This window comes from Microcaecilia unicolor, chromosome 9 (assembly GCF_901765095.1).
Source record: "Microcaecilia unicolor chromosome 9, aMicUni1.1, whole genome shotgun sequence".
Classification (NCBI taxonomy): domain Eukaryota; kingdom Metazoa; phylum Chordata; class Amphibia; order Gymnophiona; family Siphonopidae; genus Microcaecilia; species Microcaecilia unicolor.
Window position 1 is genome coordinate 41,675,575 of NC_044039.1, and position 22,048 is coordinate 41,697,622.

Consider the following 22,048-nt stretch of genomic DNA (forward strand, 5'->3'; position numbering starts at 1 on the left):
TACCTTCATAGTGGCTGGTGAATATTTTTCTCAAACCAACAATGGGGCCTCTTTCTAAAATGACTTACTTTCCCCCTTCATTTCATATGAAAATAATTTATTTCCAGCATCCACTGAGTTGGAAAGAATAAACAAATGTTTACTGAAATAGGCCCACTGCATTTTTGTGATGCCTACAGATCTCTCTTTAAAAAGTTAGAACATTTATGCTCTCACTTGTTCAAAGGAAGAAAGAAATTGTATACAGAGAAGAGTGGGGAGGGGAGCAAAATAACACAAATAATTAATAGATTTGTCTCCATCTTGAGCAGGATAAAAAACAACAGAGAGAGAGACACTTTGATTCATTGAGAAATGTGGCATATAAACGTTTTAAATAAATAAGTTAAAAAGCATACACTTACACTGGGACACAACGGTGTGTCTCTCCTTCCTACATTCACAGACTCAGGCATGTCTGTGTTGGGGACTTGGTGAAAACAGATATGATAAAATGTCTCAGTAGCACAGAAGACGTGTGTGTGGGTATGCAACTGTGGAGATATGAAGGATAGGGAATGTCAGAGGGTATCTGCCTGTCTGTAGCCCTGTAGACTTTCCCTCCACCTTGTATTCTACCCTGCCACCCTGGCTCACTTCCTCCCCTTCTAACCTTCCTTCCACTTACCCCTCCTTCTGCTGTCATTCTCTTTCTTGCATTTTTCCCCTCGTTGAACTTCTCCCTTTGCACTTTCTCTTTATTATTTTTTTTTTTATTTTTATTACATTTGTACCCCGCGCTTTCCCACTCATGGCAGGCTCAATGCGGCTTACATGGGGCAATGGAGGGTTAAGTGACTTGCCCGGAGTCACAAGGAGCTGCCTGTGCCTGAAGTGGGAATTGAACTCAGTTCCTCAGTTCCCCAGGACCAAAGTCCACCACCCTAACCACTAGGCCACTCCTCCACTCATTCTTCCCTTCATTCTCTCTTCCTTCTTGCACTCTCCCCTTCTGCACTTCCCCCTCTTTTCTCTGTCCCTTGCATGCCCCCCACCCCCCCCCACCCCCATTTTTTTAGCAGATGGTGGGCTCCTCCACCAGTCCTGCAGTTCTTCTTCTCCTTTTTTCTGCTAGGGATGCAATGATGGTCAGGTTTCTGTCAGCATCCTGCTAAGTTCTTTTTCTTGGATGCACTGCAGTTCTGCTTTACTTAGATGGTAGGGCCTGGCTTTCTTGCCTCACTGCTATTCTTTTTGCATATGGCTCCTTCTGCCACCTGCATTTGCAGGGCTGGCCCAAGGGTATCTGATACCCTAGGCAAACCTTTCATCATATGCTCCACCCCACCCTGAGGGGCTGTTCAAGGTCCTATCCCCCCATAGTCCAGCATTTCCCCTTCGTGTCAGGTGGACAGCAACCCCCTTTTCCATCTTTACCCTCCTCCTGGTTTAGCATCTCCCCATCCCCTCTTTAACCCTTCCCCCACAAGCTTCCATCTCTCCTTCCCCAGCCCCTCCTCCAGACCAGCATCTCATCTCTCCATCCCTACCACAGCCTCATGTCCAGCATCTCTCCCCTTCCATCTCCTCTGTCACCACCACTCTACCTCTTCCTGGCCATGCCAGTTGTGGGACTTTTCAGCAGAGCTCATGCTTAAGATCTTCCACCTTCTAATCTTCCCCAATGCATTTCCTGTTGGGGAAGGGCAACACACAGCAGTATCGGGCCTCTACTGAAAAGTCCTGCTCTGACACTGAGTACCTTTGGAGCAGCCAGGAATAGGCAGCACAGCAACAATGGTGGCAGGGGAAAGGGGAAGGGGAAGAAGATGAGATATCACTCTATCTCTGCACCTCCGCCCCCCGAATGTTGCTGCCCTAGGCAGATACCTTGTCTACCTAGTGGCAGGGGTGGCCCTGTGTATTTGTCTCTACTCATACGTTTGGAGGCATATGCACAAACAAATATATGCATACAGGTTGACAGACAGACAAACAAATGGATGGAGATTAGCACAGCAGAATAACTCAAGGTTAACACGGGAGCCCTTAGCACCTCCCAAACAGTAGGTGGCAAGTGCTCCCACATTAATTATTTGCAGTTGCCGTGTGCTAACAACATTAGCATACAACCTGCAAATACATTTTAATAAACATTAAGCTTTGAAAATGTCCTATTTTATGAACATGCTAGAAATGGACTTAGTGCACTACAAATTGGTGCACTAAGCCCTTATATTTATTTATTTATTACATTTGTATCCCACATTTTCCCACCTATTTTCAGGCTCAATGTGGCTTACAATTTTTCCGACATGACTTGTGTCATTTCAGAATACATGTACAATTGGTAATATAAATGGAACATGAGTATTAAATAACAGTCGAATAGAAAGGAAGAAAATATACCCAAGGTACAAAAATAAACAAATGGAATCACATATTAAACATGGATTGCATAATAAAATGAAGTAATACAGTGTAGGAAGAGAGTAAATCTGATGTTAAGTAAATGATGGTGAAATACAGTACCAATTATAAGTTATTATGGTATGCCATGTTAAAAAGATGTGTCTTTAGTGCCTTACGGAAATTAGCTAGGTTGTGGATTACTTTCAGGTCCAATGGTAGAGCATTCCACATTTGTGAACTTAAGTATGAAAAGCTGGATGCATTTCACAGTGCATCTTAGTAAAAGAGCCTCTAATTTTGCTAAAAGACTTATTACAAGGGAATCAAGTTTATCACATAAAAAAGTGTTCTAAGACTGAGGTTCAGCAATGCACCAGACCTAGCACGGTTTATTATACCAACCCCTAAATCAGCTTACTGGATCCTATAGGAGAGTATCCATGCTGCATATGTAAACTTTAATTCTTTGAAAAAAAAGCTATGAAAACAAAAACCTCAACCCTAATAAAAACTGCAATTTTTATTCCAGAAGAGTGATGGAACAATAAGAAATCAATTATCTTTGTGCAAGAAGGAAAGGAAGTCCTGCAAAGTGATGTACAGAGGGAGGAACAAGGCCAAGAAACAGGCAAGGTCAGGGCCGTGCTAACCCGGTAAGCGAGGTAAGCATGGCAGGGGGGCGCTTCCCTCTGGGGGGCGCCGCCGCACCATGCTCACCTCGCTTGCCCTCCCCCAACATCCCTTTTCTTTTTTTTTCTTTTTAAATTTACCTCCGTGGCGGCGGTTCCGGCAGCGCAGCATCAGGGAAGGAGGCGGCGCTCCCGACATGTCTAGCCTTCCCTTCACTGTGTTCCGCCAAGGATGACGTCAGAAGAAGGCGGAACACAGCGAAGGGTAGACACGTCGGGAGCGCCGCCTCCTTCCCTGACGCTGCGCTGCTGGAACCGCCGCCATGGAGGTAAATTTAAAAAGAAAAGGGATGTTGGGGGAAGAGAAGAGGGTGGGCAGTTGAACAATGGGAGCGGGAGGGCAGGGGAGAAACGACAGCAAGGATGTGAAGGGGGGGCATGGATGCGAAGGGGGGGAGAAGAGGGCGGGCCAGGCTGGGACATGGGAGAGAGAGGAGCATGGATGCGAGGGGGGTCATGGAAGGGAGAGAGGGGAATTGCTGGAAAAGGATGAATGGAGAGGGCAGGGGACAGAGGAGCATGGATGGGCATGGATTGGGAGAGCAGGGAGAGGGGAATTGCTGGAAAGGGATGAATGGAGGGGACAGATGGGCATGGATGGATATGGATTGCAGGGCAGGGCTCAGGGAGAGAGGGGAATTGCTGGATAGGGATGAATGGAGGGGGCAGGTGACAGAGGAGCATGGATGGGCATGGATTGGGAGGGCAGGGCTCAGGGAGAGAGGGGAATTGCTGGAAAGGGATGAATGGAGGGGGCAGGGGACAGAGGAGCATGGATGGGCATGGATTGGGAGGGCAGGGCTCAGGGAGAGAGGGGAATTGCTGGAAAGGGATGAATGGAGGGGACAGATGGGCATGGATGGATATGGATTGCAGGGCAGGGCTCAGGGAGAGAGGGGAATTGCTGGATAGGGATGAATGGAGGGGGCAGGGCTCAGGGAGAGAGGGGAATTGCTGGAAAAGGTTGAATGGAGGGGGCAGGGGACAGAGGAGCATGGATGGGCATGGATTGGGAGGGCAGGGCTCAGGGAGAGAGGGGAATTGCTGGAAAGGGATGAATGGAGGGGACAGATGGGCATGGATGGATATGGATTGCAGGGCAGGGCTCAGGGAGAGAGGGGAATTGCTGGATAGGGATGAATGGAGGGGGCAGGGCTCAGGGAGAGAGGGGAATTGCTGGAAAAGGATGAATGGAGGGGGCAGGGGACAGAGGAACATGGATGGGCATGGATTGGGAGGGCAGGGCTCAGGGAGAGAGGAGAAATTGCTGGACATAGAGGGGAGGGAAGAGAGTTGAAGGAGATGAAATGAGGGAAAAGGAAGAGAGGAGAAAAACTGCACATGGATGAAGAAAATAGGCAGAAGCTGAGGACCAGAAATGAAGAAGAAAGGAGGAAAGGAAAGAAATAAATGGAAAGGAAGCCCTGGAAACGGAGTTAAGAGGACAGATAGCAGCAGAATCAGATACTGGGCCAGCATGATCAGAAAAAGAAAGTCACCAGAAAACAAAGGTAGAAAAAAAATCATTTTATTTTCATTTTAGTGTTTGGAATATGTCCACTTTGAGAATTTACATCTGCTATCTTATTTTGCAATGTATAGCAATTTGTTTCTAAGAATATTGCTGACAATTCCTGTCAGTGTGGCAAGTGGTGAGCGATCATTTTCACGGGGGGGGGGGGGGGGGCGCTGCCACCGCCGCCACCAACTGATAGTCTGCAGGGGGGGCGCCAACTGATAGGCTGCAGGGGGGCGCCAGAGACCCTAGGCACGGCCCTGGGCAAGGTCATGTGTTAGGTAAGCTGCCAATCTATCACAACTAGTAGTGCCAGGTAAGAAAGTTCTGTGACTCCTTCATTCCATATCTTTCAGTGGCAGCTGGCAAAAAAATTAATAACAATCATGTTTAGTATTGTCTACTACCAGTAATCTTATTGACAGAGAGGCCACAATTTCAGTGCACATCAGGGCTGCATTCTGCTGTGATGCCTTCCAGATCCATCTGCTTCAGAAATTCCCAGGAGAATCTGCCCTGGGGTTGACATAATAAAGTTGACAAAAAAAAGCTTCATTGCCTGTTTTGGACGGCTGTGGCTATATCGTCATGATGTCTTCATACTAAAACTATGGTTTCACATTCCAGCGCAGCTACATTACCATGTGTTGATTAGCACAGGATTAGAACATGAGGCCTTGTCATCTATAAAATAGGTGGCGGTAAGGATTCATGCGCTAATTTTTTATAATGGCTGTGCGATAATGAAGCAAAATGTCGGTTTTAATAACCTTTTGTGAGTGTGTGTGTGTGTTTTGACAGCTTTTTGTTCCACGAGCCCTGAAGGAGGTCACGAAACCTTGGCCATGGTTGGCTGTGGAATAGAGTTGCTGTAAAGAAGATCTAATAGTTCGATATGAGCTAAAAGTTAAGTACTGGCTCGTTTTTTGATTTGAAATAAAAGCATCACTGAAAGAGTTCAGGGAGGTTTTTTTAGCCAATGATAACGATGTGAACTCCGTGAAGCGTTTGGCTTTTAGTCTTTAAGGAGTCAGTTGAGGCTTTTTCCTTCCTTTCTTATGTGATTCTAATTAAGTTGAATATATTATAGAAAATTTTTTTAAAAGAAAAAAATATATAAGAATTTACTGATATATACTCACTTGGAGAGGATTTTGACTGAGATATATGAACATTAGAGCATGGCTAGTAAATCGGCAAATGAAAAATCAGCCTGGAAAAGACCCAGGTAAGGGTGCGCTAAGGCCACGTTTTGCCTCAGTAGTAGGGTAAGGTTCATAAGAAAAGGCATCAAGTCTAAAAGCGCCTGGCCTTGTCTTGCCCAATCCTGAGTCATGCATAAGGTTGCATGTAGGTGCACGAATTTAGCCTGCAATATTTTGGCTGCATAAAGATATCCAGTTGGCTTAAGATGTATTAAAACATCCTCTCGCAGATCTTTGCTTCTTAGTATAGTGCATTTCGCAGCCACCATACTAAGAATTCCCTTTACAAAGCTAAAGCGGCTAGGGCTCTTCAACTTGGTGAACAGAAAGCTGAGGGGAGACATGATAGAGGTTTATAAAATACTGATTGGAGTGGAAAGGTAAATGTGAATCGTTTACTCGTTCCAAAAATACTAGGACTAGGGGGCACACAATGACGTTACTAAGTAGTAAATTTATAACAAATTGGAGAAAATATTTCTTCACTCAACGAGTAATTAAACTCTGGAATTCATTACCATAATGTGGTAAAAGCAATTAGCTTAGCAGGGTTTTTAAAAGGTTTGGATAATTTCCTAAAATAAAAGTCCATAAGCCGTTATTAGGATGAACTTCGGAAAATCCACAGCTTATTCTTAGGATAAGCAGCATAAAATCTGTTTAACTTTCTGAGATCTTACCAGGTACTTGTGACCTGGATTGGCCACTGTTGGAAACAGGATACTGGGCATCATGGATCAGTATGGCATCACTTATGTTTTTATGTTAAAGTGGCCTTAGCGTACCCTAAAGTGGGTTTTCCCCATGTGCTATGGCCATTTGTACCACAACAGTAAAATAGCCAAATTTCTATTTTTGTTTTTAATGGCCATGTGCTAATATGCATATTGAACAAGTGATTTTGGCTCCATCAGCTGCATTAGTAATGTGATAAGTGCAGTAATGCATACAAATGTCATCTAGGCAATGCCAGTTTGCACTATAGACCCTGTTTACTAAGGTGCGCTAGCGTTTTTAGTGCATGCTAAAAATTAGCACACATCATAAACATTAGAGACACCCATATATTCCTCTAATGTTAGCGCACGCTAAAAATGCTAGCATGCCTATAGCAAGGCTTAGTAAATAGGGCCCTATATCTGAGCACTTTTCACTTATTACATTTATACATTAATAAGCAATCAACTATCTTTATCTTGTAATTTGATTTTTGAGTTGTATTAGTTGTTTTCCAATAATAATTTTTCCTATTTTATATATTTTTGCATGTGCTAATATCACCATTAGTGCACAGCCATTAAAAGCAATTACCACATGCACCCTTACTGCCATCTATTTTGTAGGCAGTAAGAGCTCACCAGGTAATCCTTGGCTAATCAGTTAGCACATGGTAATTAGCGGAGACATGCCCACTCTCCCCAAGACACACCCCCTCAACCAAAAAAGAAAAAAAAATTTTGCATGTGGGTAGCATGCACACATTTGGGACTTACCGCATGACACCTGAGCAAAGCCTGCAGTAAGCCCTTTTAAGCTGAAGTAAGCATGTACTAGCACTTACCGCAGCTTTGTAAAAGGACTCTAACTGCGATGGAGACCCAAGAAAATCCATACAAGGCATGATCACATGATGAAAGATCACCCCCTAGTAGTATTAGGAACGTTCAGTGATGGTAGCAAGGCCTGACTGATTTTCAGAAAAGGAAACATGCCACAGTAAAGAATGTGGTTGTTACAGTAAATAAGCATAGTCATTCATTACTGAGAGTTGCAATGAATGGAAAGATAAGCATGTTTGCATGGAAGTCTGGATCTCTAAATACGAAACAAAACTATTATTATTTAAAATTGCTTAATATACTTCTAATGAGGGGACGAACAAGGCAGTTTACAGACTAAAAGGAAAGCAACACTATCAATAACAGAACAGGACAGAGAAGGGAGAGAAAGAAAAAACAGTAAAGTTTGATAAGGCAGAGATGAATCCCTGATAATTATATTCAGTAATGCACATTTCACTTTCTCCAGGTTTTGAAGAAATGTTAAACACAATTGTGTCAGTATCCAACAGAAAGATATGCCCTTAACATTTTCTGATTGTTTCCTATTTCCTAATACAGAGCTGCCAAGTTCCCACATTTTGGCCAATTTCTGTGGTTTTGAGCTTACATCCCAGAGGAGTTTGGGATTCATAGTCCCTGATTCTACTAATTAAAATCCATTCTACAACATGATGGGCTTGTCAGAAAACCAGGACTGGCCCAAAATCTCCCTTTTAGAACTGGGTAACTTGGCAGCTCTGCTAACAGGATGCTCTCAGATTTGAATTCAACGCAATTTTTTTTTCTATTGTGTGATTAGGAGAAAGATCACTTTATAAATTATCCACATCAAATTCATCAGGTATGTAGCATAGTTTGCATATCTGCCAAGTTACCCAATTCCAGGAGGGAGACATTTTTGTGAGTCCTGGTTTAACTCACATCCCAAAGCAGTGTGGTGTTTGTAGTCCCTGACTCTACCCATTGAAATCAGTGCTGGAGGTCCCATGATACATAAGGATAGGATTATTAGAAATCCAGGAATGGCCAACAAGCTCCCTCTTGGAACCAGGTAACTTGGCAGCTGCTCTAATTGCTTGCAACCTCTGGCTATTAAAAACTTTCTGTCAAATCAATGTGTTAAGTCTCAAAGTTTTTGTTTCTGTAGAAGGCGAAGCCAAGCTCTTCAACGTTTATTTTTCTTCCTTTTTGACCCAGAAGCTTTCTAGTGACACCTTCTGGAAGAGGTATCACTGAAAGAGTCCCAAAGCCTCATCCATGACAAATGGACACAACCAACCTTCTTTTTGATAACATAACTGTTATTCCCTCTATTCTTCAACACCAAGCCTTAACAATCATCCAACAGCACCATCAATACAAAATATGAAATGTAAACCTTTCTTTAAATTTTCTAATGGTGGCAAACTAAGAGTATTTAAAATTGAAGGCCTCTGTTCACTTACAGAACAAATGCCCTGATGATCAATTTCTCGCCTGTTCAGAAAAAGCACCCTAAAAATAGCACTGAAATAGCATGGGGAATTAACTCACCAATGTTCAATGGTAATACAGTGGCGTAGCCACAAGTGGGCCCACCCAACTATCACATGCTTAGTGGTAGCTGGTAGGGATCCCAAGCTTTGCCAGCAGAAGACTCCCCCCTGATGGTAATGAAAACGCTACTCTCCACGATACCGGCACCTGCACATGCTCAGTTTTCAGTGCATGCCTGCTGCAGACTGCCAAGATGGAAAGAAGCGTTTTCCCGCCAGCTGAGATATTTTTTGGGTCGTCGTGAGGGAGTGGGGGGCAGAACACTTGGTGCCCACCTACTTCTTGCTTAGGCCCACCCAAAATCTGTTGTCTGGCTAAGCCCCTGTGGTAATACATGCAAATTTATGCACGTTATTAGCATTGATCATTCAATGGTAGTGCAGGAGGACTGTGAATGAGCGCAGTCCTCTTGCACTTGTTTGATAGGTCCAGGCTGTTAAAAGCCTGACCTGTCAAACAGGGGCTTCAGATTGTGGGACCTCTGGACCTCCTGCCAAAAATGAGGCCCTGATGGCCTAGTGCCCCCCCACCCCTCCCTGATATGAAGGCATGGGGGGCTGGAGGTCTGGTGGATCTCAGCCCCCTAACCTTCCCAAACCCAATAAAAAAATCCCTGGTGGCCCAAGTGAGCAGCCACACCAACCCCTCCCCCCCCCCCACCCGACTGGTGTTGTAGCATACCCCTCCCCCTCCCCACGTAGGAGGAGGGAATAGTACACTCCCTCCTCTTTCCAGCCCCACCTTCAGGATGGCGGTGCCCAGCCCTGCCCACTGCATCCTGGGATGCCCTGGACAGGGCTTCCCGACCACATAAAGGAGTTTCTCCCTATGGTTGAGAAGCCCTGCCCAGTGCATCCCATTTTGAAGATGGTGCTGGATAGAGGAGGGAGTGTGCTACTCCCTCCTCCAACACAGAGGTATGAGGGGAAGAGGAAGGGGTCTGCTACACCACCAGGGCAGTTGGGGTGTTGGTATGGCAGCCCACTTGGGCCACCAGGGATTTCTGGGGGGGTTAGGGGGGCTGGAGAGCCACTAGACCTCCAGCCCCCCGTGCCGCTGTTCAGGAGGGTGTGAGGGCTTGGGGAGGACACTTTAGGCCACCAGGTCCTGGAGGGGGGTCCTGGGGTCAAATGGACCTCCAGGACACGGTGGCAGCCCAGGCTGACACGGGGTGGGGTGGGAACAGAGCCTTAGCCCTAATGCCAGCTCTGAGCTGGCACAGGGTTAAGGCTGTATTCTGCCCCTACGATCAGAGTGCTCTTCTCTGCACTATTGCTTTGCTTGGATGCCGTCAGCCCGAAGATCATGGACGCACAGGTAAATGCGGGTACTAATCTTGTACTAGTGGCCTCTAGCGCCTGCATTTACCTTTGATCATCAGTCTGAGAGAGCATAAGCAGCAGGAAGGTAACATCCCCACATTGCCCTGCCAATATGCCTCAAAGCACCTGCACAGAGATCACGTCTATGCTTTTCCAAAGCTGGACCTCTCTCTTGAGACTACAACAGTGTGTGGTACTAAACTGTGATGGTAATTTTGGCACATGTCCACTACACACTGGACTGAGCCCAATTTCATGCAGACCACCATGATAGTCTCAGCCAGCAACAAGTTTTGTTCACAACAAGATTCAGCTGGATTTGAATTGGTGCCTAGAAATAATTGCTTTATAATCAATTTCTGTTGCCACCCAGTTCCACAAACAACAACTGAAATTTAGAGGGCCTTTAACTAAAGTGTGTTGAGCAGTTAATGAGGGAACTAGTGCATGCAGTTCATGAGCTGCCACACTGTTAACACAGTGGCTTGACTCTTACCACCAGATTCTATAAATGGCGCCTAAATTTAGGTGCAGAATTTTGTGTGCCGTCTGCATTTCTGCACAAAACTTAATTGATCAATTGGCACTCAATTGACACTAAAGATCTCTTAAGTGACTTTAACAAGTGCAAATTGGAGTCAATCTATAGTTGCTCTCGATAATGTCTTATGAGCTATTCTATAAGTACCATGCCTAACCGCGTACAACCCCCAAAGTGGGTGGGGCCATGGGATGGACATGGGCAGGTCGGGGTGTGACTGGAAGTAGAGAATGGCACGTGGACAAAGTTTGTCCGCATCCCTGCCCAATCCCTATGGGTTCTGTCTCCATCCCCGCCTTGTCCATGCAGGCCATGTCTCTGTCCTCGCCCCATCCCACAGGTTCTGTCCCCATTCCTGCCCCATCCCCATGGGCTCTGTCTTCATCTGCAGAAGCCTCAAACAATTATTATTTTTATATTTAAATCTTTATATTAAAGTATATTAAATCTTTATATTAAAGTATAAAAAGGAGCAATATGCTGTTAAACTGTTGTGTATAAATTACAAATAGAAAACAATAATAACAGCAAGCAGCTATAATAACCTTCCTCACCACCACCCTCTACCCTTCCAACCCCAACAATAGCTAATTTCTACTACCCCAAGGAATCCTAATCCACCCTGTTAAAATATCCAGGGGTAAAAATATACAACCTGTTCTGTATCCCCTAGAGGGGAGAAATATGCCCTATGAAGCACTGTTATGATTTATTAATCTCAGGATTCAGTCTAGCTCTCCTGTCTTCCATAGTCCTTCCTGCAATAGAAGATGTCTTCTTAAAAGATGTGCTGGTAGCAGGATGTACAGGATCCCCGTGAAATTTTGTTGGTTGTGGCCAGCATGTTTGCTTGTTTTTCCAAAAAAATCTAAATATTGTTGTCTGCGTCACTCAAACATAAATAACAGTTCAGTTCATTAACAGGCTTCAAAGTAGAAAATGAAATGGGGACAAAGTTTATCCCCATCCCCGTGGACTCTGTCCCCATCCCCTCCCCATCCCCATGGGATCTGTCCCCACCCCATCCCCACAAGCTCCACGTCATTCTCTAACTTGAAGTTAGACACAGGGTTATAGAATATTTGCTATTCCATGTGCAACTATCAGGAATTAGGCACCAACATTTACACCGGCTTCTGGTTGGTGTTGATGCTCGGGCCTAACCTTACCTGCTGAAATCTGCAGTCAGCATGAATTCTGTAACAACAGCACTGCGCAGTGCTGCCATTATAGAATTTGAATTGAGTGCAGATCATAACGGTGCCTTGCTTTGGGCATTATTTACTGACTCTGGGTCTTAGTGTGCACTGATTCCTGCATAGTGTGGAATAGGGTGAGGAATGGGCATAGACTACACCTTGCAGATAATGTATGGTAACTCAACATGCATTAACGCTAATGCGGCAGATAATGCAGATCATTTATCACCTCTGCGTTAACTATGTTGCACTTAAGGACCAATTCTATAAAGTGCACCAAATTTTAGGCATCAAAATGAAGCTTGCTGAGTGCAAATTCTATAAAGGAATCTGGGCACCCATTCATGCATGTAAGTGCTAGTACTCTATAAGCTTAGGGCACAAATGGAACTTACATTAAGGCACTAAAGTTATAGAATTAGAGGGTTAGAGGGCAATTCTATACAGGGCACCAAGAATTAGATACCTTGAGGGCCCCATGCCAGAAAGTTCTGCTCCCTCGGTCTGTCTCTCTCCTACTTCTGTGTGTCGAGACCCAGATGATTGTATTAACACAATAACTCGGGTCCTGGCACACAGGAGCAAGAGAGTGACAGAACAAGGGAGAAGCAAACACAGGAAGATGTGGGGGTGAGGGGTGGTGGTGACACGAATAGGGAGGCAATGGCAGCAGCCCGAGTTGGGGGGGGGGCGATGGCAGTGGTGGCCTGAGTGGGGGGGGGGGCAGTGGCAGCAGCAGCCCGATTGGGGGGCCGTGGCAGTGGTGGTGGCGGCTGCAGTGGTCCTCCCCGGGCTTCGCTCTGCCTATTCTATAACAGAAAGTAGGAAACTACTTTCCTTTATAGAACATTATTGTAACTGCATATGTGGTTAGGCACAAGCACTTACACCTGCCACCAGAACTGGAGTAAACGCTTGAACTTAATTAACAGAAATACGCACATCAGTGGCGTACCAAGGGGGGGGGCAGTGGGGGCGGTCCGCCCCGGGTGCACGCCACTGGGGGGGTGCCGCGCGCCTGTCGGTTCTTCGTTTTCATGCTCCCTTTGCCCCGGAACAGGTGCACCCGGGGGGGAGGTTCTTTTGCCGGGGGATCGGGGGTTCTTTCGCCAGGGGAGGGGGGCGTAGCGCTGTTCCGGGGGAGGGGGCACTGCTCCCGGGGGGGCAGGGCGCATCGGTGATCCGCCCCGGGTGTCAGCCCCCCTAGGAACGCCACTGACGCACATAGCTTCAGTGCTTCTCAACCCAGTCCTTGACACTCCTAATCCCATCAGGTCTTCAGAATATCCACAATGAATTTGCTTGAGATAGATTTACTTCGTCACACGTACCAAGTAGGCAGTATATGCAAATCCATCTCAGCATATTCACTGTGGTGTTCCTCATGGACTGGGTTGAGAAGCGTTGACTTATTTATTTATTTATTCATTTATTTTCAGCGCTTGATATATCACAAGTGATCCATAGAGAGACTATGCCGTTTACAATTCAGAACAGTCTGGAGTTAGAAAAAAGAAGAAAGGAAGACCAAACAGATGGGGTAAGAGGGTTCCAGGGTTCCAAACGGAGGCGAGGTGGCAAACAGTTCCAAAGGGATGACCCAAGGTAACTGAATCTGGTCTCCCAGGAGATGGATAGATGGAAAGAAGGGAGAGAGTGGATAGTAAGCAAGTTGCTGGTAGAGGAACGGAGAGAACGCAAGGGGACATATTCTATAAATTATGCACTTCTGAGCCCCACCCAGACTGCCCACATATATGCCCATCTGTGAAGTAAATGCTATATATGATATGTGCATATTTAGAGAATAGTGTGTAGCCAGATTTTTTTGGTAATTTTACACATTTTTGGTGCACAATGTTAATAATGGAGTCGATATTCAAAAGCGATTTAAAGGGCCAGGAGAGGTTCCTGGCCATTTAAATCACTTGTCTAGGGCTAACCAGGGATATTCAGTGGCACTTAACTGGACAGTGCTGCTAAATATCCCCTCTAACTACCCATGTCGAAACTGGATAGTTTGTAGGCAGTGCGGGGGCAGATTACGGTTAGCAGAGATTTTCAGAGCAACCGCATAAAGTTAGGACAGAAAAAAAAGAGTGCCCTAACTTTATACAGCAAAGTCAACTGGGCACTGGTGTGAATATCAGCCAGTACCCAGTTAACCTCCGGGTCATGGCATGAAGGGCTGTCATCCCCTTCCCTCCTTCACAACCCCTCCCCCCCGGGCACCTCCTAAACCAACCCTTCCAATCCTTGGCTCCCTCCCTGGAAGCACAGCAGGACCCCCTCCCTCTTAGCCACCCAGCCCCAAATGCTGATTAAGTCCCCCTTCCAATGCCCACTCTCCCCCTCCAGCTCCCCAGCAGCAAGGCAGGACCCCCTCCCCCACTGGATCGAGTCTGTTGCTCTGCATCCCTCAAATGGCAGCTTTGCAGTACTTTGAAGTACCATGAGGCTGCCGCTACAGATCGCAGCAGCCATTTCAGGGAGGCAGTGAAACAGGCGGGAGCGAGTGGGCATCACTCCTGCCCATTTCCCCATTGGACCACCAGGGAAGAAGGACAAGTAAACTTGTATACATAGGAGGGGGACTTACTGTTCCAAGGGCAGGGGGTGGAGAGAGGGAATGGGATCCAGCTGGGGGATCCTTCTTTACTTCGGGGGTGGGGTGGGAGAGAGTGCAAGCAACGAAAGGGGGTAGTTCATCTTATGCACGTCACAGCCGATATTCACCTGGGACTCACGCAAGCTCTGGCAGCTAGAATTTGAGGAATTAACCTTGGATATTCAATGCCAGTGGCTGCCAGGGGAAGAATATTGACTCGGACTTCTTTACAGAATTATCCCCTTAATGCATGGAAAACGTATCGTCTCTGTTAATTCTGGAAACACCTTCAAAAATCAACACAGAGGTTTTTCAGTTACTATGTGATAATGAGGTCAAGTACTGACAGTAACTTCTACACTTTACCATACTTCGGGGCCCTTTTACTAAAGTGTGCTAAGCAGTTAACACGTGAATTACCATGTGTTAACCACTTCTGCACATGCACACCATCTGTGACCATGGTGGCATGGAGGTTTGTGCACACTAATTCATGTGCTAACTGCATGTTGTGTGAGGGGGTTGGAACTAGGTGAGCCATGGGCAGAGAATGGATATGGACTTCATACTACAGTTAGTGCATTGTACTTACTGTGCGCTAACCATCACTTTTGCAGTTAGCACAGATTAACTTAACACCTCCTCAATAGGAGGCGCTAAGTGCATTCATGATAATTGCAACCAGATTCATGCTCCCAACAATTACTGCACAGCCTTTTCACTTGGTATGTTTTCATTTTTGTTAAGGTGTGCTAAGTGCAAAAAATTAGCACACTTTAGTAAATGACCCCTTTTATGAAAGGGCTCTGTGAGGGGGTCTACAGAACAGGGAGATCCTGTCCCTTAAGAACAGTCCATTAAATAGCATGCACCACAAGAGAACAACACCTGTCCCTGGAGGAGGTGAGCTGGGAGGGGTGGATCCCATGCCTGACAGTATAAAAGACAGAGCCGGGCCAAGGAGGCCCACGAAGAGAAGATTTGAATCCCCAGCATATGATGTGGACGGTACCATTCCATAATTGCGACCTGACTGAGGTAAACCATTTGATTTACCAAATTTAACTTCATAAGTTTTGCTTTGAGGTCTGGCTGGAGCTAGACCTGAACCTCGGGGGAGAACCCAGAACTTATTGGCTGTGTTTGGGGCATGGCAACCCAGGCAGTCGCAGAATGTGCTTGGCCTTCTACCAGAGGCCGCTAAGATTGGATATATTAAACTGCAGAAGGTTCACTACCCTACATCTCGGGCCCTGTGAAAGGCAACAGGCCCAAGGTTTCCCTTGAATAAATATTTTTGGTTCCACCCATTTGTCCAGCTGTATTATTTCACCGGCCCACACCCAACCCTCATTCAGGATGTCACAGGCCTCTTAATCTCTAAGTTCTACCAGAAATCAGAAGTCTACACTTTGCAACATGACATAGCAAGTGCACCATACTGGGTTACTGCATTTCAACACAACCTTTTTTTCATTCAGTTACCCTTGAATCATAATTGCTCATTGTATCTTGTGATTACAAATGTATTTGTTCACCTGTAGTTAGAATTAAGTTGCAACAACTTTTTTGTATTTCTCTTAAAATACTGTTATAGATCTGTCAAGACTCCTGAAGTGCTACTGATGAAACATATCCTTACCAATAAATTGACTCTCAACTGAAGGCTCAGAAGGCAGACAACAAACAGAAAACATTTTCAACTGCACATGTGGATGTGGTCTATGGGGACTGTCACACTCAGGACCAGGAGAGTGAAAGGATATGAGGCATGTAAGTGTAATGTGGAAAAAAAGACATATACTAAGGGAATAATGGGATTTTTGCCATTTAGCACACATTAAACAGCAAAATTGTGTGTTATTTGTTCTTAATGCAAATTATTTTACTGCAAATGGTGATGCATAATAATAAGATGCAAAGCATGCAAATCATCTTATAATTATGCAAGTTGAATAACATAGCTTACATTTAACTTTGCAAGCTGTGTAATTCATGGAAAGATAATGCCACCTTTCCTCCCCAAGAGCATCAAGTCACTAAGATGAAGCCCATGTCCATAGGTAGCCTCTTAAAGGGGCTGATGCCAATTACATAAAATGCCTCACCCCTGATTCCCCAATGACCAGTATAATGCCCCATTCTCCTGAGCCCATTCTCCCCCATCCCCCAGTAGCGTCTACTGGAGATGTTTCCTGGTGGCAAGTGGGAGGTAAGGAGCATCACTGGATGCTCCTGTCCTGGCAGCACTCATTTTCATAATGGCACCAGTTGACCCCTAGCTGTAGTTTTGCAATATTACTGCTAGAGATCATGCTGGCAAATTAGGACACCCAAAAGACTATTGTTAGGGGTCAACCAGTGCTATTTTAAACCCAGGCCTAATGAAGCGAGAGAACCTGAGCTGTTTCCTCCGACTAGGTGAGTGCTGGGCTTATAGTTGGTATCAGAGCTACTGGGAGTGAGGAGGTTATGATGTCAGGAGGAGATCTTGGGTGGGTGAGTGGGTTTATGCTTTGACTGGGAAAGGATTGGAGGAATAGGGGGGTTATAGTGGCATCGGGGGCTTGGGTGGGTAAAAGAGTTTGTGCTTGGTGTCAGGGGGATAATTTAACAACCCATCCCTTTAAGAGAAAAGGGGCCTGACTTGGGGCCTGCTAACTAGCCAGAAACACGCAATATTCTTGGCCACAGTAACACAATTTCATATTTACTGTTACTGAGGTTCCATAGGTCAGTGACTTCAGTCCTATGGTACACTTCACTGCAGTAAAATAAATTATTTTACCATAAGCTCTAAATATGTCAGCCCACTCTCACCATGCCTTCTGCCACCCTTTTCCTCTCTGAGTAATGTTGTCCACACTAAACATTTGTACCAACAATGTTAGCTGGATAAAGGGGTATATTTTAAAGAGCCAGATGCATATGAGTAAAAGTCAATTTCACTTACATCAATCTTTTGCATGTGGGTCTCAAAAGCATCCCTTGGAGTCTTCCCAGTGGGGCCCCTTTTACTAATCAGGCTCAGCGCTAAAAAGTGGCCTGCGCTATTTTTAGTGCATGGGTTTCCCACGCTCGGAGGCCATTTTTAGCATGGCAGTAAAATGGTCATAATTTCTATTTTCCCTTTAAAGGCCATGTGCTAGTTTCCTAATTATCACATGGCCATTAGAGCGTGAGCTCTTACCATCACCTATTCACTAGGTAGTAAGGGCTCCGCGATAACCCCATGCTAATCCGACAGCGCACAGCGATTTACTCACACTACCCAATCAGTGCAGGACATGCCCACCGCACTAAAAAATATTTTTTAGCCCAGGATTAGTGCGTACCAATCTGAGAACTAACACAGGTTACCCGACCACATCCCACAGTAGTGCCAGTACTAGGGGAGGGCCACAACAAGGAGACTGGGGCCAATAATAATATACTAGATATGCACAGAAGATGAAGATCACCTTTTCTTAAGAGTTTACCACAGGACTTGTGCGAACTCTTAGAACTGTAATTACGATTCAGCAATTCTGAAATACTATGATGAGATGAGGTAAAGATGTGTGGTGACAGCGAGGCCCAGACCTAGGTCTGCATCAAATAATGATGCTATAAACTTTCAAAGCTTTGTTTACTGCCTCTATTGTGGCTGAAAAAATGAAACAGCATATGTACAGCGTCAATAATGAATAATTAAACTTTCATATTGTAATATACAGTAGTTTGTTGTATATATAGATTCATGGAAAAGACTGCACACGTCCATGATCGCTTAAAACCACACAGCTCTTTTTATATTTTCTACTTCCACACAGGAAAAAATATTCTACTCTTTGACTGCGCTATTAGAGAGACAAATGTATACCCATGTACTTATGCAGAGCCTGTATTCACCTATATATTGTAGAAGTCATCCAGACAGGTAAAGACAGACATACTCTAAAGAAAAATAATACAAGAGGCCTGATCCTATCATATAATTTTCTGCCTGCACAGTTCTAATTAATACCTTTGTAAAAGAGCACCATCTCTCTCTCTCTCCCTTTAATTTCCCTAAATTTTCCATGCCTCTCCCTTCCTAACACAAGAATATTAGTGCTTGCGAAGGTTAAACGTATAAATAATTTTAATATGTTGTTCCCTAATGCAGCTGACATAATAACAGGAGCCAGCCACACTACCAACTGTGCTCTGCTGACATTATGGGGATTAAGGCTTGTCTATGGTTGTCACTGGTTTTATCAACTGTGTTTTCCTTTTCATTTGAGAAAAGGCAACAGAATTTTATCTTGATCTCTTCTCTCCTCAGAAATAAATGTGACTTTCTTTCAATGGGCATTTAAAAATGTGAACTTGCTTTATATTTTAATCAATAATGCAGTAGTTAATAACAATTACTAAAACTGTTTATATATCTGTATCCATCTGTGCAATGTTCTATTATCGGGATTTAAAAAATAAATAAATAAAAAGGTCAGAAACTTGCTATTTCACTCCAAATGGAACCGGGGCAAAGAATCCGCATCCACAGACAGATGCAAAACTCCTCCTTAAATTATATAATCACTGCAGCTGCTAACGAGAAGCAGGAATTCAGGTTGCCATAGTGTTGGCATATTGGTATTGATGAGCTGCTCGTCTGTTGTTCCACTTTTACAGCTTGTGCACTTAAAGGAGCACGCAGCTCTCCAGAAAATAAATGTAAAAATAAAAATGACAGCAAGACAAAAGGAACGGCACAAGTTAAAGCTGCATCCCCCCCCCCCCCCCCTCCTTTTCTGCCACGGTCTGCTTATTGATTGCGGCTGCTTGTTCCAGCACGTAGTGGAAATTGAGATAATCTCGCAACATAGACAGACACACATGCATACAACACACGCTTGCCTTTGCTAAACACACACACGCACGGATACGTGCACAGAGCTACATAAGCACACATGCTCTCCAGCCAGACACGCACACGCTTCGCCTATGTAAATGCACACATAAACCCACACCAGCTGTGTGGACTGAGCCACAGATCGTGCAAAAACTGTATATCCTCTTTCCGCGCTGAACTGGATGTGTGACAGGAGGCCAGAAGCTAATCTGGCCAACAAGGACTGAGGATCTTTGCTGAAGTAGAGATTACAGGCTAGCTTCATGCGTTTTCTACATAAACTGGAGATGTTAACTACATTTGTCTGCTCTAGGTCTATAATCGCCTCTGCAGAACCTGCCCCAGTGATCCTCAGGCCAACCACCCCAAGTTTGCCCGTCACCGGCTTCAGCTGATACATAAACATTTTTTTTTTCTTTTCTGCTATAAGTAAACAGAGATCAGAAAAAAAATATCTCTGTTTATTATTCCCGAGTGCTGCCAGTTTTACCTTTTAAAGGCTTTCTGCTCTACAGTATACAAGTTATGGCGATGAAGGGCTGATCCTCATGGCCACAAATTTTGAGACTGTATAGGACAGCATGAAAGCAAAATAAGTGGCTGTAAATACATACATATACATGTATGCTCCCTCCCCTCTCCCTCCAAAACAAAGTTTCAACAGAAGGCAGGAAGAAATCGTGTCAGATTGTATTTATATGCACAAAGGGGACCTTCGATTGATGGAATATACCATCAATTACTTTTAAAAACCACTTGTGGCAGATGCCGTACACACGTCAAAATACAGAACGTGCCAAAGCTTAAAGATCCCCGGTGGCTTCAACCTGTATCCCTTCGGCGCTGTCAAGAACTGCCAAAAGCCAGGAGGTTGTAGCCGGGCGGCTTCCGTATCGCCTCGGACGAGAAAGGTTCTGCGGCTTTGAGCTTGGCAGAGCCGAAGGGATAAGGATTCTCCAGGTCCTCCTCCAATCTGGTCCTCCGCTCCAGTCTCTGACACCTGGGAGCATCCGCCTCCACTCTGATCCCAAAGAGACTTGGGGAAACTTTTCCTTCCCCCCCCCCCCCTTATTCCATCTGAAAACACATGACCGGTCGGGGCTAAGTGTTCGTTTCTGTACTGCATAGACTACTGTTACAGGATGGCTGCAACCAAGCTGCCTGCTTAAATATTCTCAGCATTATCTCAAAGAAAATTGGTGTCAAAGCCAGATTGTCCTTCTCCTCTCCTGCGCTGCCTCTGGCAGCATTAACAGAAAACAACCAACGGTTCATTTAAACCCAACAGAACTGCGGTTTGGTGGGGGTGGAGGGGGGGACACATTTGAAGGCTTACCTTGATGGTTTTCCTCTGGAATGTACATCCTCTTGTTTTCATTGACCATTTAAATGAGTGCAGGTTAAATCCTTCCGTTTCGGCTTGGTTAAAGATTGAAAGGAGGGCGCGGGGTGGGGAAATGAAGCTGTAGTGTGTTCCTTTTTTCTTTTTTCCTTTTGTTATTACCTGATTCCCATTATCGTGTCAAACACCAAAAACTGATCCCTTCTACTACTGCCTCCTTTAACGAAATAGCAATGCATCCTCGGTACATCCGGGCCCCTTCCAAGAATTTAGCACAGCACCTCTTGTTGCTAAACCATCAAAATAGAGCAAGAAAAGGCTAAACCAAGAAATGAAAGAAACCATCCACGTTCAGTCACGCAGCGTTGAAGGTCTTAGCTAGAAAAATGAAAAAGAAAACCCATAAAACTGGAAGGAAAAAGATGGCTCATTTGCTGCTGTTTCTTATTTTTAAAAAAGCCAGGCAGAGTGCGCTCTGTTGGCAAGGAGCTGTTTCTGCAGAGGAAGGAAGGAAAAGAGAGAGGAGCGTGTGTCTCAATCCCTGCCCCTCATTTTCTTTCAGCACACTTCCTCAAGCGCTCACCGGCATTCAGACAGACAGACGGACTCTGAACGCTTCCAGATGTTCCTGCTCTGGTCTCACCGCGCACCCAGCAGCGCGAGCCGCTTCGACGCACCCTTCTCACCTCCCTGAGCGCGCGCGGCTTGGCCGCGTGCTGAAAGTTTACGTGCACTCCCCCTGGATCATTGCGCCTGCTGGAAAGCGGTCTACAGACATGACGTCAAGGTAGCGCGCTGCATCTGGCTGCCTGCAAAATGGGGGGGGTGAAATTAGAAAATTCAAAAGTGCCGGGAGAGAAAAAGAGATAGCCTGGAGTACAGGGGTTCGCTGCAAATGCCACCCAAGGACTCACAGTTGCTTATACTTTCAATAATTGGTAGAGTGATGTGGTAGCCGTAGTAAAGAAACGGTTGTTTGATCTGTCAAATTTGTGCACAAGTGCCCTGTCAAATGTAATATGTTTAATATAAAAAGAGTGATAAACTCACAAAAACACACATGGGACAAGGATCTGTAGAGGTAGCAGCATCCCACCTCCTACACACATCCTTCTACCATCTCTCCCTGTCCCATTTCAGCCCAGGAAAAGGGAAGAACAGAAGGGGGGGGGGGGACCTAATCATTAGGCAAGACTAGGTGGTGGCTTAGGAGAGCAGCTGTTTGGGGCAGCAGAGAGCTGTTTCACTCAAAGCCAAACAA

At 45.3% G+C, this 22,048-nt stretch overlaps 1 protein-coding gene across 1 annotated transcript in view; it reads right to left on the reverse strand.

Annotated features, from left to right (window-relative positions):
• CACNA1C (calcium voltage-gated channel subunit alpha1 C) overlaps positions 1–21,183 on the reverse strand; it is a 1,308,019-nt gene extending 1,286,836 nt beyond the window's left edge. Inside the window, 1 exon segment of the mRNA XM_030214166.1 lies at positions 20,782–21,183. Within this exon segment, the coding sequence (XP_030070026.1) occupies positions 20,782–20,830 (49 nt within the window). The 5' untranslated portion in view covers positions 20,831–21,183.
• Between the last annotated feature and the right edge of the window lie 865 nt (positions 21,184–22,048).